This window comes from Phalacrocorax aristotelis, chromosome 1 (genome assembly GCF_949628215.1).
Source record: "Phalacrocorax aristotelis chromosome 1, bGulAri2.1, whole genome shotgun sequence".
In the NCBI taxonomy this organism is placed as follows: Eukaryota; Metazoa; Chordata; class Aves; order Suliformes; family Phalacrocoracidae; genus Phalacrocorax; species Phalacrocorax aristotelis.
In genome coordinates, this window is record NC_134276.1 from 31060802 (window position 1) to 31080309 (window position 19508).

Here is a 19508-nt window from a genome sequence, read left to right on the forward strand (position 1 = left end):
GTTAACACTGAGGACTTGCGGGCTCTTTTCTACTCCCCTTTCACTTAGAAATCATCAAAAGAACAGGTTGCTAAACTCCATCAATGTTCCTTCCAAGCTAGGTTTGTGCGAGAGCTAAAAGTGGTGGCAGAGAGGTAAAAGCTCCTTGCTGGGCAGGTTTCGCTGCCGGCTGCAGGCTCCGTGCCAGGGGGGCTGACCTCCCAAGTCAGGCTATTCCCCTCCCGTTACGCCTCAGAAACTCGCTGTGCATGTAACTTGCTCCTGACTTACTCAGTGTGTAGTTGCTCAGAGTGGCAAAGCGGGCGGCTGCATGGAGGCAGGCTCACTGCTTGTCCCTGGGAGCCGAACAACCGACTTGAGGCAGTTTGCAGCTTAAAAGGCTTTTGGTGGCAGTTTGCACCTCAGAGAAGGTGACTGCTAACTTATAAGAGATTAAAAACTGCCCCGTTGCAACATCTTATGTAGGTATATCACTGCATTAGGAGCTTAGGTTACCATCACCGGATTTAGTCCTGTGATAAAAGCCAAGCTGGGAGTTTACAGAATCACAGAATGGCAGGGGTTGGAAGGGACCTCTGGAGATCATCTTGTCCAACCCCCCAGCTTGGGCAGGCACACCCAGAGCAGGGGGCACAGGACCGTGTCCAGGCGGGTTTTGAATGTCTCCAGGGAAGGAGACTCCACAACCGCTCTGGGCAGCCTGTTCCAATTAGAAATTTAACCAATTTCAGCTCATGCAGGGCTGCTACAGTCAGAGCTCCCATGTGCACTTCTGCTTCATTCCACAGATGAAAAACTGCCTGAGAGAAGTATCTCAGTGACCAGCTGTCTGCTATTGGGACAGGAACTCTGGCTAGCAGCTGCCTTCCTCCTCCACACAACCCGGCTCCTTGGTTTCTGCCAAAAACCAAGGAATAAACCATTTCACCTTTGCCTGTGATAAAGGTGGCCACTTGGCAGCAATGGACTGTAAATTGAAATTTAGCTTCTCTTTTGGTAACCTGCTGCCTGCTCATTGGCAGGTACTGGAGCAGGGCACCTCGCCCCCAGGGTGTCTTGGAAATCACAGTCTCCATGCGGCAGCCTGAGCAGATCAGGGAAAACCCGCTCCTCAGTGTACTTTATTTGAGTATATTTGGGTTTGTTTCTCATGTGTCCAGCAGAAGGGAGGCGAAGAAAGCATTCTGGGAAACTTTGTGCAGTTGGGCTTTCGCTTTGAAGGTCACAGGGAAGGTTTGGAGCTTCCCCTGGGATTTCTTACCAGGGGAAGCCTCCTGGTGGCATCTCCATACACGTTTGAGAGACTGCCTGTCCTGGCAGCTTGTGGCCCCGTGACACATGTTCCCCTGTGCGACAATAGCAGCTTGGGACACTTGCCAATGAAATCCTTGGCCTCAAACACTGTGTGGTGCAGTGCACTGCCCCAGCACCAAGGACTCGCCACCTTCAAAAGAGCGCAGAAGTCTACCCCAACGTGCAACAGCTTTCAGCCAGCTCTGAAGGGATCATTGTGGTCACCAATGCAGCTTCTGGAGGACATATCCAGCTTTCCAGCATGGCCAGCTCTGCCAGAAAGCATCTTTCTCATCAGCTGGGTGAAGAGGTTGGAGCAAACTCCCACAAGAGCCATGTCTTATTCTAGACCTCACCTTCTACCTAAACTCTGAGTTTAAAGCCTCTTTAAGAATAAAGTCAGAAGGAAATGCTGAGGGGAGGCTTAACTTTTTAAATATATGAAAGGCAGTTGCAAAGCTGAAAGGAATAGCTTGGTCTCCATGTCCACTGGGAATAAGACAAGAAAAGCAGTCAGCAAAGGAGTCTAGGAGTGATGCTAGAAAATCTCCCGTGGGTGAGGAGAGACTCACCAGGGAAATACACAACCTTTATATTCCACCATGTTCAAGCACAAGTCAGTGAAGTCCCAGGGGAGGGAGCAGGGCAGTGACCAGCAGAGTTGGGCACGGCCATGCCTGTTTGGCATCTCATTTCGCCCCGTGGGTACCAAAAGTTGCGCTTCCCAGGGGAGATGGGAGACAAGGCCAGCGACTCCTCCAGTGTGGCGCCCGACTGTATGAGATGGGCAGAGAACTGGCAGCTGTGGCCTGGTTGCAGTTCAGGAAAATAATTTATCTGGGAGGGATCTCTCCCCAGTTTATAATTGATCTGTCACACATATTACAGTCATGCCTTCGGTATTCCTGTGCACTCAGAGCAATGCCCAAATTTGCTAAAATGGCTTGAAGTGCTTAGGGGAACATCACTCTGCAGGCTGAAACCCAGGTAAGAGCTCCCCACTACCTCTTGGCCACCCTGGTGAGCAAAATTCTGGTCCCTCATCCCCTGGCCCTCGATGAAGACCAGACAGTGGGGGGGACACTGGCTGGACAGGTTCCCTTTTTTTTGGCTCCTGCATTTCACATCTCTCTTCCTGCTTTTTTTATTCCTTTAATCTGACTCCTGTTGGGCTTTATGAGATCTCCATTAGTTCCATTGCAGATTAATGCAGATGCATTTCAGCCTGAACAGCAGCAGTGGTTGTTGGGCATGGTGTTTCAGTCACGGCTGCGGACAGACCAATGCATGCTTCTGCAGTGATTCCTGCGGTGTGGGAATCTTGGCATCTTCAAGGTTTTCTGGAAGTTCGCTCCCCAGATGGGTCCGTCGGATCGAGAGCGCTGTGTTCCCAGTCCCTTCTGCTTGCCGGGGCATTTGCCCAGGCGAGAGGGGGTGTTAGGCAGGATGCTGCCACCAAGGAGCTTGGATGGGATAGCAGAGGAAAAACACATGCTTTTGCTTCTGGCTCATTTGGGAAAAAAGGTGTCCTCATACAAAGCCTGCAGTGGCTATAGTCTGCCAAGTGCTAAACCAGTGTGAAGGCACGGCGAGATTCCCGCTGACTGTTCCTGCAACTGACTCCAGTGAGCATCACCCACACATCACCAAACCTGGAATGACAAAATCTCCTAGAGAAATTACTGTAACTTTAAAAAAATATTTTTTATTTCACTGCTTCTAAACCTTTAAAAATTAAAATGAAACTTTTATGGAGCACTGGTAGTTTCTGTTTCCAGGAAGATCTTTGTCCTGAAGCTACAGTGCGGGGGCATGTGCTGAAGTATCAGCTGTGGCTTATTCCCTTGGACTGGATGTGCTGGGTTCAGTTGCTGAATAGGGATGTGCAGTGCTGGGAATTCACAATGCTGTGGCCCAAACTAGGTATAAATAAACCAAAATCCAGGCAGAACATGACAAAACCAAGTAATTTTTGAAGAGTTGACCCTAACTTTTTAATTTTCTTGACTCCCTAGTTGATGACTTCAATGAGGCAGCCTGGTTTGGGTGTGACTTTTTTTTTAGCTGAAACTTCCTGCACTGGCCCCCGTTTTTAGGGTTTGGTGGGTTGTTTTGGTTTTGTGTTTTTGTTTTTGTTTTTTTAACAGATATATTATTTACATTGCTACTTTACCTTTTTTCCTTCTTAAAATGTTGACATGACTTTTAGTACACTACTTTTACTAGCATCTGGGGTATAACATGCAGTCTCAAAATTCACAGCAAGTTTTCAAAAGCTCTTTCCTTGCACCTATGTTGTTTCCTGGGGCACATCACCTTCAGGAAAACGGTGAGAAGCTCCATTAAGTTCCAGCACTAAAATGAGACTGAAATAATTTAATTAGGATGCATCTCCTGTGAGAAAGATGGCAGAGACTGTGAGATGTTCCTGTGTGGCTGGAGCGCTAGCGGCTGTGAACCGGGCGGCTGCGGGACCGCAGCTCAGCAGGCTGCTGCCTGCTGGTGATGAGATCAAAGTGACAGGAAAAAGCAGGGCCAGCCCTGAGGACTCAGTAAGGCACAGCCTGCCATAAGCCAGTCTGTGGCATTTTCAGCCTCTCCCTCTGGCTGAGGCCCCGATCTTCCCCAGAGAGCTAACACTCGCTGGGGCACCCACTGTATTTTGCAAAGGACCCCTTCTCCTGCAACTTCCCTGCGTGAGTGCTTTCCCGTCAGCAGCAGCGCGTGAGCTCCCATGCAGCGGTGGAGGTGGCTAATGGGATCTTCAGCTCTGCAAGGGGGGAGACCAAACAAGGTCATTTGTTACCTCTGCTGGTGGTGCTGGGGGGATAGGTAGCAACACGAGCAATTTTTTTTTAATATGGGATGAAGATAGGGTGTAGGAAAGAACAACAAAAATATTGAGGCTGTTTTCTTAATCGAAGTCAGAATGGCATCAGATTGAATTAAGTCACAAGTGCTTTTTCCCAGTGAGCAAATATAGGAGAATAAAGGTCTCTCTAAGGGAAAAAGCCCAAGGGGAACCAAGGGGCCAAAGCAGCACCTTCCTGCCAGGGCGTGGTGCCCATATCACCTGAAGCCCTGGGGTTGGCTGCAGCCGCCTCTACCAGGACATGTCCTCTGCTCCCCGGGCTGTTCCCATGCACTGTCTTTGAAGAGCTACTTTTTCTTGGGGGGCTCAGTGGACGTTGTCCCCATCCTTGCTGGGGCAGCTCTGGAGGCTTGGGGCTACTTTCCCATGATTGCAGTCCAAAATGTGCTCTTCCATGCTGAGCTTCCCTTGCTTTGCTGGTCCATATCATCTTGCAGAAATGGGGCATCCTTGGGAATCGTCTGTCATATTTTGCCTCCGTATTGACCTTCCCTCAGGAAAAGGGGGAAGCTCTTTCTCCATCCTTGTGAAAGCTTAGTCCTGAGGCATGCGGCGCAGGTACCTTACAACTGGTGTGGTGCTGGACTCCTGCTCCAGCCCTGTACTGACCCAAACCTCGTGCCTGTGTTGGGGGATGGGCTTTTGGCATTGGTCTTCATTTATGCTACTATCAAACAAAAGGACTACCGTTACCTGCTGTCAAAAGCCAGAAAATAAAAAGGTGTAAAGTGCGTGTCTTTGAGCAGAACAGACTCTCACCTGATTGTACACCCCCAGGAAATGATGGCCCCAGCTCGGCTCTCAGCTAGTATTTTTCTTCCTGAGAAAACATCCAGTTTGGTCTTTCCAAAGTCCTTTCCCTCCATTATGAAACCTCACACAGGCCTGTGTGAGTTTGACCTCTCACTTCAGAAACCAGTGGCTTCACAACCCCGTCACAGTTTGGTTAAAAAGCAAATATGGCTCCTATGTCCAAGGCAAACCAGAGCGTTACCTCAGAGCCGCCGATCGCCAAGAGGGGTTTTTTGTACGAGTGGTTGTGGCCTATTGAAAACACCCTCATTGTCACGTCCAAATGGGGTTAGCCAGCACAGGCCAAAAAATATTAATAAAAATCTGAGGCCTTAGGGAGGATTTGAGAACAGTTCATCAGCTCTGGGAGCTCCACTCCAGGAAGACTGTTTCTCACAGCAACTAGCAGACAATATGTTGATGATGCCAGACTGGTTTAAAGCATTAGAGTTTTGGAGGTGATGGGTGTCAGATTGGGTCAGAATAGAGGTTTATGCTTCTGGTCTGACCACAGAAAGGCAGGCAGGGGTGCTGGCAGAGGGGGACACGCTTGCCGTGTTGGCGTTGACATCACCTGTCACATTAGTTGGCTAATTTATCTTTTTTTTTCCCCCCTGTTTGCAGGAATTTTATGCGAATAGCATTGTGTGAAGTCTGAGGTGGGGGGATGACATAGTCCCAGCCATGGATGCATCGTTGAGGTCTGTTGCATTAATGGGTGAAAAAAATTGGCAGAAAATAAACCCCCTTGTGATCCAGCTCATCCTCAGATGTCAGAGGTGCTGGGGGCAGCTGGGCTTAGATTCTGAGTGATACTGAATTCAGCACTGTTAGTCCGTGACGGATTCACTAACAGTACGATCACTATTAGTCTAGTTGTGCCCAATATCGCTTCATGGACAGATTCACTAACAGTGAAAGACAGGTTCCTGTTAGTCCATGAGGGATTCACTAAGAGGATGATCACTGCTAGTCTAGTCACAGAATCATAGCATCATTAAGGTTGGAAAAGACCTCTAGGATCATCAAGTCCAACCATCAACCCAACACCACCACGTCTCTTAAACGATGCCCTGAAGTGCCACGTCTACATGTCTTTTAAATACCTACAGGGACGGTGACTCCACCACCTCTCTGGGCAGCCTGTTCCAATGCCTGACCACTCCGTCAGTGAAGAAATTTTTCCTAATAGCCAACCTAAACCTCCCCTGATGCAGCTTGAAGCCATTTGTTGTGCCCAATAACTCTTCAGGGACAGATTCCCTAATAGTGCTGTTTATTGAAGCAACAGAAATACAGGTTCTTATCGGTTTGCTGGTGATAAATGCAATGTCTGCAAAGCACGTGCAAATATAAAGCGCTAAAACACAAAACACAAATTAACAAGCTTTTTCTCTAAATTTCCCGGGGAGTCACTCAGCATAACCAAGAGTTCGATTCTTACCCAACAGGCGTCCCTAGAGTGGGAAGAGAGGTTCAGCCCATCGACGGATCCCAGTAGTCCATGATGATCTCTTCTCCAATGTTTCTCTCTCTTGGGGTCATTCTTATACTATTTTATGTTTAGGTAGAGCTTGAGTGGCTCTAGTCATACATACTTTTATTATTGATTGATTCCTCGCTTTGATGTAAAGGTATAGATTCAGAGGAATTCAGAGCGCACGCTCAGTGAGGGGTGGTTGTACCTTGGAGGTGGGTAACTTTGGGATGGAGGTGTGTATTTTAGTATTATAATAAGGGTATAATGAGCAAAGTTCACCCACAGGTCATGATGTTACTGCGCTGGTCTGGGCATGGTTCCATGGTTCCATCCAGCCCCCGGATCTGCAGTGATTTATGGACCAGTTTGGCCATGAAGCCTTTGCTTCACTCCCTCCTCCCATTATCTCCCTTAGATTAGAACACCAAGCTACCCCAGTGTTCCCAGTATCTAAGAGTGCAGGTGGTGTTGCTTAGGGGACAATCACTGAACCAACTTCCAGCGTGCCAGGCACATTCCACTCTGAAAGTTAACTTTTATGAAGTGTGGATATAACTTTAGCCTCAATAATTTCAGCCTCAATAATCTCACCCCCAATAATCATTCCGCAAGGTCCTAACCCAAATGCCAGCCTTCACCTGATGTTTTTAATGATAGCCGGACAGCAGACTCAGGGCTGCGGCTCAAGCAAATGCATCATGAAAAAATGAAGCACTGGAAAGTTTAGATGAAGGCCAGTTAATTAACCCTTTGAAGGCTGTAATGTCTTGAACTGTAGTTTGCCATTTGTCTTAGTCATAATTGCATGAGTGGTTTTTAATAACATTTGGCAAGGGTATTAATTTTTTAAGAGGTGGCGTCACATGTGGTTTTACTCCTCGTTTTTTCTTGGTGAGTTACATGTGGTGAATCTTTATAGGTGGTATTTCAGGGTTTCTTTATAAGGAGGACATTAATTTACAGCCATTAGGTGTATTAGTGATAATGAAGACATTCCACTGCATTATACAGCCTGCCTCCTAACAAAAGGGGCTTTTTTCAATTTTTTTTTTCATTTTGTTTTTGAAAATAAAGCTCTTCTTAGCTTTTTTAAAATTCTCATTGACCTTTCTTCCCCCAGGCCTTTCTCAGGTCTCTAGCTGCTGCCCTAACACTCTTCTCCCAGCATCACAGTGGTCACAGCTCCCTCTCACGTGCCCCATGGCTGCCTGTTCCCTGTTTAAATAGTTCATTGGCAACCATTCATGCCCTCACCCTGCAGCCCTGGGATCGCGTGGTTTCCCCTCTGATCTCAGGCCCTTCAGCAAGACCGTGGTGAAACCCATTAGAGAAGCTCCATCAGTAACTGCGGGGCAAATGCCATGTAGGCCCATCTGAAAACAACGAAACAGTGCCAAGAGCAGAAATCAGCTAATGCGCAAGTAGAAACTGTTTTGTGTCGTGGATTGGCTGAAATGTGGAAGTTGTGAAGAGACCAGGGAAAAGGTGAATTGCTCTTCCTGTACTGGCAAAGAGAAGGAGAAAAGGTGACTCGTCCTTCCTGTACTGGTGAAAAGAGGAAAAGGTGACTTGCCTTTCCTGTACTGGTTTTTTAACGTTGGTTGGTTTTTTTCCAGCTCGCTGCTTTCCTCCTCTCTGGGGGCAGCCGGAAAACTCCTTGTCACAAATCAAGAAATAAATTTGCTCTCAGTTCATAGTAATGAAAAAAGTTTGTTAAAGCTGCTTTAAAAAACAATCCCACAGAAACGTTAGTAAATCAGTGAGTAATGAGCTGTGTCCTTTCATAAACAGTGTGAAAGATAACCAAAGTGTCTCAGTGTCCTCAAAAGAGGCAGCAGGACCCGGAGGCAGCTCCTGCTGTAGTGATCCCTGCAGAGCAGAGACGGGATGGGAGGTCCCAGGGCTGGAGGAGCTGGTGGCCCTGAGCAAGGAGGCTGCTCTGACAGCTCCAGGCAAGGGCAGATACTTGCCAGTATGACTCGTCTCAGTGGGGTGGTGACTGGGAAGATTAATGCACAACTGTGGATTTTGGCTATGTTACTGTAAAGGTTAATACATACCAGAGTGCCTCTGAAGGTCTTGGGTTGTTGACCCTCCATCCTTGGAGACATTAAAAACTGCTGCACCAGGCCTTAAGCAACCTGATCTAAGCAGAGCATCGGACCAGATGTCCCTTCCAAACCTTGCTATCCTATGAGTCAGCCACTTTTGCCAATACATTTAGCTCATAACCACCAGATTCAGGATCATGAGAAGCAGACCACATTAACAACTAACTACTGACCAGGTCAGTCAAAGAGAGCTGATGAAACTGTAGGAAGCTACTAGCAGAGTTTGGAGGTGGGAGGCCAATTATAACCAAGGTGGTGGTGGAAAAAAACATCAGTGAAACTATTTGCAAGCAATACTTGCCCTTTATAAAGAGAGCCAAATAAATACTTGTTGCTGAAATAAAAAAAAAAAGGGAAATAAAAGAGAAACAGCCTGCTGTTCCAAATATTTCTTTTTGGCCCTGAGACATCTGACATCAGGGATAGCAAGTGGATGGACTCAGCATGCAGGAAAGCTGCTAAAAAGGGATCTTGAGCAACCAGAGTGGGCTCTGGGGCCGATGACCCAAAGGATACTTCAAATTTGTGAGGAACCTGCAACAAGGGAAGTGTCCTAAGGATTTTTCTTTTGCCTGCTACTAAGAGAGAAGCTGTGTTATTCTAGAAATCAGCGCAGAGGCTGTTACACCTGTCACACCCCCAGGAAGATGGAAACTGTAAGTCTGAGGGTGCCCTCCTGGGTGGAGTCTGTAAGTGCAGATGTTTAAGGCATTAATACTGCTTCACAGCGCAGAGGCTCTCCTGCAGAATTACCAAGAAAAAGAGGCAACAAACTTCCCTCCCTAGAGCTGGCTTCTTCCTGCAAACCTCCACGCTGCTCCCTTTGAACAGGGCAGGAGTTTTGACACTGAAGCACTTAAGTGCCGTTGGGCGAGCATCCTGCAAGCATGTGATTACAGAAGTGCAGGGCTCATTAGACTCACTTGTTTTAACATGCTTTCCAATGCAGGAGAAACGAGAGAATAATTAGAAGTAAACTCTCTGTTGCTGTTTCATACATTTTGACCCAGCATCATTTTGACAGTCTCGAACAATAGCATAAATGAGCTGAATAATGTGACCGAACATCTAGAAAAGTCTTATTCCAGAAAACAAGGATGGTAAATCACATGATGCCCCATGAGATGGGGTATTTTGCCAAGCTACTGCTCTAGGGGAAGTGAGAGCACTTTCATAACCGGGATGTTGCTTCATCAGTTTCGGGCATTCAGGGTTTCCTACTGCCAAGAACCTCCTACCTCACTATTTTAATTTTTAATTGGTGATATCTACCAAAGGCTGGTGGTTACCTCTGTTTGCTGCCAGAGGAGACTATTTTTTCTCTTTAATGGGCTCGGAAAACACTCATGGGGAAAAGGGACGACTTCAGTGCCTTTTTTAACCACCAATCCCATAATGTCAAACACACACATCAAGAGCCATATAAGAGCAAAACATCGTCAGGACAACCCTTCAGTCTGTGTTGGGTTTAAACTATTGCTGATCCCCCACCCTAATGTACAATACTCAGCTTTGCACCACATGAGATGCTAGACTGAAACACTGGTGAACTGAATAAAGAGAATATTTTTGGCGTGGCAATATGACACAGAGCCTTTTGCGTTGTGCCTCTAGGACTGCTGTTCAAACCGGCTGGATGGGCCCCTGAGAAGATGTGGCTTTTTCACGTACTGGCAGCCAGGCTGCATAGATGACCTGAGTTCATTCATCTCTGTCTAGGTACTAGCACGTCTGCTGTCTCACAAAATATGCTTGGTCCACTTCTGACAGTAAAATACCCAACACATGCATTGGAGACTTGTGTGTTAGAAGCAAAGATGACCACCTACAATAAGCCAAAGGCAGATCAACATGCCTATGTTAACTGCAAAGATTTAAAGATGTGATTTTATCCTCCTTCCCATGCACACAGCTTTGTCATATAATCCATTATATGATTCAGTGCTGTTTGAGCATACTCATAAACATGATCACTTAGGCCAGATCAACACTGGAGTACTATTTTATAGCATATAATAGTTCTTATATATTAACACAGCTAAAAAAGATGTGACTTTTTCCACTGGGAAGGATTTATTTTATTAAGACCTTCCTATAAATACCATATTCTGTTTCTTCATGACTGTTTAAACCTTGTTTTCCATCTGCTTCCTTCTATGAAATGAGGCTAATCAGCACCAGTAACAGCCTTCTATGAAATGAGGCTAATAACAGCACCAGTAACAGCTGGATGATGAATTCCTTCACGACTGTAAAATGCTCTGGTATGAACAGAAGTGGATTTCACCATGTGTTTCTGCTTGGAGTTTCTAGGTTGAATAAGTTCTTCCTTGAAAGCAGCTGACTTCTGCTGCCCAAAAATTTTGTGTCCTTTCGCTCCCCTTCCCCCACCACCTTCATTCATTTCATAATGAAGTAGGGACTACAATGAAATTTCTTAATTTTAACCCTAAATAACAGAATTTTGGGTACAGAGAGCCCTTGGGCATGTATTTTTAGGTCTTTCCAATGGTAGGTTCAGCAGAATCGGACAAAGACCATCACTGCAACAAGGGACCCAGCCCCATCTTGAGCTGCCAGGGGCATTTCGACTGCCTCAGATGCAGTTGAGACCCCTTTGGTTACCTGCCTGCCTGTGCCCAGAGGTGCTCACGGTTACCAGTCATCACCCATAGAGTGGTCTCATCCAGTTTCAGAAAGTCTGAGAGATGGGGCTTTGTCTTGGCTGTTCAGGCAGACATGAGGATATTTAGAGGTTGACAGGCCATGCAGACGTGTTTCCAAGCATCTAGAAATCAGATTTTATTTCTATTTAAATATAATCCAAGGAGAATGAGGTACCATTTTAATGAAATCAGTATTTGATAAAAATAACAAATGGAAAAGAAAGACCCAAACCAAGAAATACAGAGATTAATATATACGCATCCTTGAACTGCATTACGCCATCCAACCCTGACTCACATCCATGGCTCAAAGATTATACCTGTATATACCGCTTTAAAACCAATTTGCTGGCAGCTGTTTGAAGTCCTGTGTTTATGCTGCTTCGTTCAGCCATTCCCTTTTAGCAGCTGCTGCTTTTCCAGCTGATGAACGTGTGAGTCGAGCTAAGCGAGAAGCAGCATGGGACACAAACACCCCCCCATGGGGATCACCCCATCAGGATAGCTGCATCGGGGCTGGGAGCTGTGGAAAGAATATAATCCCCTCTGCCCCTTGTGCATATCTCTGATATAATTTATACTGTTCTGGCAAAAAGCATCCCTGCTGAAGCACTGGACGTGCACATAGTGGATGAACAGAGCCTGGCAACTGCAGGACAAGCTGTGGCCGGTGACAAGAGTCCAAGAGATGGAGCCAAAAATGCTCCATGGTGGGAGTTTTGCTCTGAGGTCTTCCTGGTGGGTTTCAGTGGCGAGTGGCTGGGTGTTTTTCAGTATGGCATGTGCCAACCGCAGGTCCACTCATTTTAGGAGGCACCTGGAGGCTGGGATCCTCCACAGCAAACCTGAAGGCAGTGATGAGTGTGAAGGGTCCGTTCGAGGTTCAGGTTTGCCCCAGGGCTTGCCTCTGCCCTGCTGGCCCTGCAAAGGGCTGCTCTTGGGAGGGGGGACGCTGCTCTAGACCCCTCAGCAGCTCTCCCAGGACAGCCAGGGCTTCCTGCAGGCCGTGGCCAGTGTGGGCGCTGCACCCCCGGAGCACCCAGCGGCGCCCTACCAGCTGCCCCCACTGCAGCCTCTCCCCCAGCTCAGCAGGAGCCAGCGCTCCTGGCACATCCTGCTTGTTGGCCAGGAGGAGGATGGGGACACCAGCCATGCTGGGGTGGCTCAGCACTTCCTCCAGCACCGCTGCTGCTTCAGGCAGACGGGCTGTGTCTGTGCTGTCGAGCACAAAGATGAGGGTGCTGGTGTCCTCCAGGTAGTCAGGCCAACTTGCCCGCAAGCTGCCTTGTCCACCGACGTCCCAGAGGGTGAAGGATACGTGACAGGGCGTTTGTAGAGACTCCACGTTGAAGCCCACCGTTGGGCAGGTCTCCACAGCCTGGCCGCTCTTCAGTTTGTACAGAAGGGTGGATTTGCCAGCGAAGTCGAGCCCCAGCATGACAACTCGAGCATCTCTTTTGCGCTGGCCTTTGGAGATCAGCTTCCCCATCACAATGCCGTCACAACCGTGGCAAAAAAACTGCAGCCAAATAAACAAAGCAATACTAATTCCTTGATAATGTCAGTTAATAATGGAGTCCTCAGTTCTGCCTCTCCAAGAGAGCACCTTAGGTTTGCTGAAGAAAGACACAGGCAGCTTGCTTTTGCTTCTCTTCGTAGCTAAAATGTGGTGAGAGCTATTATTTATGAGGTGTGGAGCAGAGCCAGGGAGCACTGTTGGAAACAATTTCTATATCCCAGCTCTGCTGCTGCTAACTTCCATTTTCATTTGTGACCTGAAATGATCACTGCAAAAGAGAGCCAATATTTTGCAGGAAGAGGTGGGGAGATGGTGGAGCTAGTTTCCTCCTCATCGCATACAGAAATAAATGAGCTTTTGTTCATTGGCTCCTCTAGGGGAAATCCACCCCCGGCAGGACACGACAAGGAGGAACCCAGGTTTCAGACGAGAGTTAATCTGGGAATTTGCTGAATCACAGCTCAAGGGAGTGGATTTAAACATGAGTAACAAAAAACCTGACAATTTTTCTGCCAGTCTTGTGGTAATTCCTCTTGCACAGAAGGTAATGACAGCAATTTAAAAAAATGCACGCTAACATGATTTTTAATGTCTTATTGAAATATGACTAGTCAAAATGCCTTCCCTGCGGTGAAAATCTATAAAATTCTTTATATCGAGGTATTTACTACATTTTAACTTCTTTAAGTGAAGCAAAGTCAGTCCTCTGTGGCTGAGGGAGTAAAAAAATCCCTTAAAAGGAGGGAAAAATTTTTAACAAGACAGCACCACTTGAACTTTACTCGCCAGAGGCAAAAATGTGCTGCTGAAACAGCTCCCAGAGTCACTTGTGCAAGAGTGGCTGATGGCAGCTAGGCAGAGGCCCAGCAAAACTGGTATTTACCTTCTCTATTGCTTGGGTTTTGCTCCTAAAAGGCTGCTTAGAGGCATGCAGAACTGAAAGTGGCTGTAAATCTCAAATCACGGTGTTAACTCAGAGCTGCTCTCCAGCCAGCTTTGCTTCAGGATGAAGAAGGAAATGTGATTCATCTGTGCATCCCTGGGGACTTCCATGTATCTGTGGGAGATGCAGTTTCCCCAGCAATGATCTCTGCATGACGCCTCCACGTTGTAAGCCTCCATTGCTGGGGATGAAGTTCAGCACGTGGAAGGGACCGTCTGGTCAGTGACCAGGTCACTAGTGGCCAACCAGGGACATACTTCTTACCCTGGGGGCAAGATGTGTCAGGTTTCCATCTTTTAAAGAAAGTAAGATGAATTAAAAACAAAACAAGGAATCCAGCCCAGATAGGCTGCATAGGATTGCAAAGGGTCCTACGGAGCACGTTTTGCAAGATATTTCTGATACACGTCTGTCCCACACTTAACCCACAGAGCTGGTTGGCACCAAGAGCCCCCATGAACTTTGTGGAGCTTGTGGATATGTAAGATGTGTTGCTATGGTCAGGCTTTAGGTTAATTCGAAAGCTAATGCTTATTTACAGCAGTTGTTGCAGAGTTAATCTAGCAGTATAACTGCTCCACCAGTATATGTTCATGTCTGATCTGAAACCAGTGTATAAATGGAAGAAGGGCAGGAAGCTCTCTCGATGGAATAAAAAAAAAAGAGAAACTGCAATGTGCAGCAGATCCCGATCCTTCAGGGAACTGGTTACCCACGCTGCAGTGCATGCTGCTGCCTGAGGGTTACCCATTTGTCCAAGTTCTTAATTTTTAAAAATAAAGTTAAATTGTTGTCTGGCTCCTTAATCTGCTTATTCTCCATTTTGGGAAAAACTTCCTCCCCGTATTGCATTGTACTGTAACATCAGCGTAGTTGGTATTTCTTGACGTACCAGCAGGTTGAGTGAATTTTCTCTTGATCTTTTCATGTTTCTCCTGCCTTTACTGCTGCTTATCTTCTCTGAGGCTTGATAGGAGGCTGTGGTACACATCTGTTTCATCTGACCAGACATTCGTAGCACTGAAATTTATTTTAAGTGAACTAAAATATAAATATAGGAAGCAAGGGTAGAGATTCTACCACCCGATGAATAATCGAGTATTTGAAATATGATGTGATGGAGTCTTTATTGCATCACTCCCAAACATGCTACAGAAGTAGGTTGCTTCTGTTAAAAAAAAAAAAAAAAAAAGAAAAGAAAAAGAAGAAATAAAGCCAGAATAAGGAATGTAACTAGGGTACAGTTTTACTGAAGATTGCTTTGAGGTTTTCTGTGGCACAGAACAGAGTAATCCATGGGCAAACAGAGGCCACCCTACATTAATTTTTTTTTAAATGTCTCATACCCTATGTATTGAACCGCACCCTATTTTCTTTCTTCCTGCCAATTATTCCAAATACGGGGTACAAACTGTGCCTACAGAGTCTGTTCCGCCCACAGCTGTGTTATAAAAGCATAGTATTTCCAATAAATAATATATGGGAGCAATTGCAAGTCTGATTAAGAAAGAATGAAAGAAAAGAAAGTAAAAGCAGATGAGAGGAGCTCTGAGTGAGTCTGTAGCCAGAGCAGAAAGGCCGTATGCTAAATAATTCAGAAACCGTGTCAGAGACGAGGACAGCTCCTACCACATCTACGTCTTTCGTGGGCAGAACAAATGTTCTTGCCTTGTGTTTCATGCCTCTGAATTCAGAGGAGCAAAGCCAGTGATCGCTAATTCCATCTATAATTTCACAGAATTTCAGACAATTAATTTGTTTGCTGTTTGATAGGTAGACATTCCCGTTTCCTAGATATTCATTACAAAGAGCAATAATCAGGACTAGTACTATAGGGACAATCCTCCCCATGTCCTAAATATTCCAGAAACTGGAATTTTATTCCAATCACTATATTCACTGTCAAAGCATCTTGCCCTTGCGCCATGGGGTGCAGACTCACTCCATGGGGCGCAGGCAGGAGGAAGAAAGAGACCTTAAACTGAAAGAGGGTAGATTTAGGTTGGACATAAGGAGGAAATTTTTTACAATAAGGGTGGTGAGACACCAGCACAGGTTGCCCAGAGAAGCTGTGGATGCCCCATCATTGAGATGTGATGTGCTGACCACCCACTGTGGTCAACATCCACGTGGAAGTGTTCAAGGCAAGGTTGGACAGGGCTTTAAACAACCTGATCTAGTAGAAGATGTCCTTGCCCATGGCTGGGAGTTGGACTAGATGACCTTTAAAGGTCCCTTCCAATCTAAACCATAATACAATTCCATGATTCTGTGACCTGCACTAGGACAGGAGGCTCAGGTTTTGGAGAACAAGCTAAGAGCTGATGGTTCCCTACGGAGACCACATCATCTCAGGGTTAGACCATGATGCTCTTAGCATGGCTGGCTGTCGAGACAGTCTTCAAGGCTGTGATGCCATACACCAAAACAGGGTGAGCTCTGAAGAAGGTAAGTCTAATTCTACCAATTTTCTGGAAATCAGTGTCAATCATGTAGCAAAGGTGCAGCTGAGTCCATCAGAAATGCTTCTTGAGAAGGTAGTGAGCCTTATTACACATTACTAAACTACCAGAAGTATCCTGTAAAGCAAGGCAGAAACTTCCAAGCAAAGTGCACATTGATCCTTCCCTTTTATTAGTGCAAAATGCTTCCCATTAACAGCCTCACAGGCATTGCACAGCCACTGCTGCTCTGTCTCTTCCGTTAGACATGCAGTGACCTTTGCATCGAAGACGTAATTAGAGGCGTGTGAAAGTCCCCCTTGCCACTGAAACCAAAAGATTACCTTCACTGAAACTATAGTTTCTCATCATAAATATTTTTTTCATCCCAAACGGAATTTCTTTGTAGATAATATGGGTCATTTCTAAATGACCTCATAAATCTCACATAAATAATATTCACAATATCCACGTGTCAGGGCACTGAGGGGCCTCACCAGCCCTAACAGCCTCCCTGGGGGTACCCCTGAAGTGTCTCCATGCAGCATCCCTCACAGTGATGTTGTGGAGCTCAGGACACAGGTGCTTCCCCCCTAGCACACCCCTCTGACAGGGCACGTCCCTGCCCAACAGTGGAAGGAGCTGCGGTGGGGGTTCGGTCCAGCCCATGTCACCTCTTTGGAAGGCAGCTCCGGGGGACACAATCCTCAGCAGAGATCAGAATAACAGGAGTAGAGCTGGGCCTTACCGTGAGTGTTTGTCCTAAACGCATCTGCTTGGAGCAACGAGTAGATCCCAGCCCAGTGAAGGCAGAGTCTACCTCCCCATCCAGACTTGCCTGCATCTCTGAGGAAAGCCACCACAGCTGCCATTCACCCAGCCCTGCCAGTGTTTGCTGCAAGATCTCCTGACTATATCATGGTGGAAGGGCCACTGATGGAGGGGATGTTCTGACTAGCAACTGTTGGCAAAGCCTGCTGGGAGCTGAAGGACCTGCTGGCGGTTACCTTGAAGGGGATTTCTTCCGAGTTTGGGCTGTGAGAGCTCCGTGCAGAGCTGCAGGAGATCACTGGGTTTGACCTATCTGGGACCCCAAGCTAAAGCCACAACGAAGCCAAATGCAATGGTTCAGGCTTAGGGAAGTTTGGCCTTTTTCTTTTCTGTATCCCAGTCCCTTCCTCTTGTTCTGCCCCTGATTTCTGGTGTGCCCTTGGGAAACTAGCCTCATGGTCTTAACCAGTGCTCTCCTGCTAACAGGCAAATTCTGGTTCGTTTGGCATGTGGCCTGGCAGCTGCCTGTCCCATCAGGGTTGATGGGTAGCTGTGAGAGCCAGCAGCTGAAGGCAAGCTGCTTCCTCCTGAGACAGAGTCCCAGGGGCTTGAAAGCTGGCTTGGCGTACTCTGAAAGCTACGTGATACAGCCACAGGTTTTGACGTGCCTTAGAAAAGCCTGCCTGTGGTGATGTCTCTTGACAACATGTGATTGCTCAAAGTTGTTGACCAACTCCCAAAAGTTCACAGTGACAAGATTCACACAACAGAACACAGAGCAGATATTAAGCACCTGCCCATCAGGCACTCTGAGAGAGCGTGTATGCGGTATGTAGCGTAGATGAATGTATGACCTAAACTTTAGCTGGCAGGTGTTGCAACAGCTGATGAGAAAAGTACTTACCTTGCTTTGATTTCTGTTTGAACTACTATGTCTTTTGTAGACAACTCTAGAATATTTTTCATAAACATTGTTACTCCAACCTCTGAATTTATAATTTCCAAAGCTGTTCAGAATTTTACCAGGATGCAGGTCCTCTCCGTAGACTCATTTATTCAAGCGCTACCCAAATTGTTTTAGTTTTCCCCACATAAACTGGCAATGCTCTGTACTCTTCTGTCTATATCACTGGAACTCTCACTCCAGGCCCTTCTTCTTATGTCTTTCTCTTCTAATCTCTTTCTCTTTGACTCCTAACATCTCAGCTTTGTCTCCTCAGGGTAGTTCAAAACTGAGCTTCTTTGGCTTCCTTACCTAGCCTAACACCATCACTCCCTTTTCTGAGACTATTCATTAGCTCTTCCTCTTACAGTTGGTCTCTATCCCATTTAGGTCATACATTAATCTATGCTACATACTGCATACATGCTGTTTTCACCATAGAAACCAGTTAAAATACAGCTCTGACTATTTTAATATGCCTTAATCTCAATTCTTCCATCATTCTTAATGTTTCTAGTTGAAAAGAAAAAAAAAGAGCAAAAAATGGGTACACTTACAAAAATATCAATATGTGTGCCCAAAAAAGGCTTCTACTCCCTCCTCTCACGTATCCTAGTTCCTCCATCTGTTGAATATAAAAGCATGAAGCAAGGACCTTTTTTTTTTTTACTATTCTTTCAGTTGCTATCAAGAGGAAGCCGTACAGAGGCTTAACCATACTGCCTACCTGCACTGTATATAATATAGGTAATATTTTATCTGTTACTTCTACAGGAAGTAAAAACCACAGCTTGGACATACACTGATGAAGCTCATCTCTCCAGATTAGTCTGGAAGAAATTCTGCTTTGCAATATACAAATCCAGTTCCCCTTAAGGGGCCTTCCCTCATTCCAGTTCCTCAGGAAGAAATGCAATTAAAATGACAACGCAAGCATGGACCTGAAAATGCACTTTGTACAACTTGCCAAGTTCCAGAGCAACAGTGGTCTCAGTCTCAGTGCTCCTCAGATTCAGGGGTTTTAGATGCAAGGTCTTGTATGAGCATTTGGGTTTGGATTTTATCTTAGCTTACATGTTTAGGACCTTTTATAACAACAAAGGAAATGTACTGAAAAGATACCAGAAATTATCAACAAGAATGAAAGCTACAGCCTGATCTTACTGCCTTTCTGTCTAGTAAAACGGATGAAAGCAAAGAGGACCTGCAAAAATTCAGAAATTGCATTTTACCTGGCTGGCCACGGGGCGTCACTGTTATCCCACACATTTCTCAGTGGAGAGACTATCTGCAGGGGAATCAAACGGCTCCTGCCAAACTGCAGATGTCAGAGCTCCTACTTTGATTAGGGGAGGCCATCCCTCTGCACAGTCCCTCAGGCCTTTGGCACCCTTTTGCGGTCCGATCACTTTGAAACAGGTTTTCTGTATGTATATTTTGTGTACCCGTTCTTTCCCGCCCATAGAAAGCTGATGGTGAGGACTGCGGAACAGTGTTGGAATAAGATGCCAGCTCCGTGCAAGTGACATTTAGCTCCAGATTGTGTTCATATCAGATTTAGCTGGCATCGTATCCTAGGACTCTGAAGTCTGAATGAAAACAGTGAACTGACTGATGGGAAAAATAAAGCTGAACAAGGAGGAGATAAACACTTTGAAGAATTTTCTCTGTTTAATA

At 46.2% G+C, this 19508-nt stretch overlaps 1 protein-coding gene across 1 annotated transcript; it reads right to left on the minus strand.

Moving 5' to 3' along the window:
- Positions 1 to 11331: 11331 nt before the first annotated feature.
- Positions 11332 to 13087, minus strand: ARL11 (ARF like GTPase 11). The gene has a single exon (XM_075081913.1). It carries the CDS (start codon positions 12701 to 12703, stop codon positions 12098 to 12100), a length of 606 nt encoding a protein of 201 aa, XP_074938014.1. The 5' UTR covers positions 12704 to 13087; the 3' UTR covers positions 11332 to 12097.
- Between the last annotated feature and the right edge of the window lie 6421 nt (positions 13088 to 19508).

Coding starts and splice junctions, on each gene's coding strand:
- ARL11 (XM_075081913.1), bottom strand. CDS start 12,703: ATGGGGAAGCTGATCTCCAAAGGCCAGCGCAAAAGAGATGCTCGAGTT.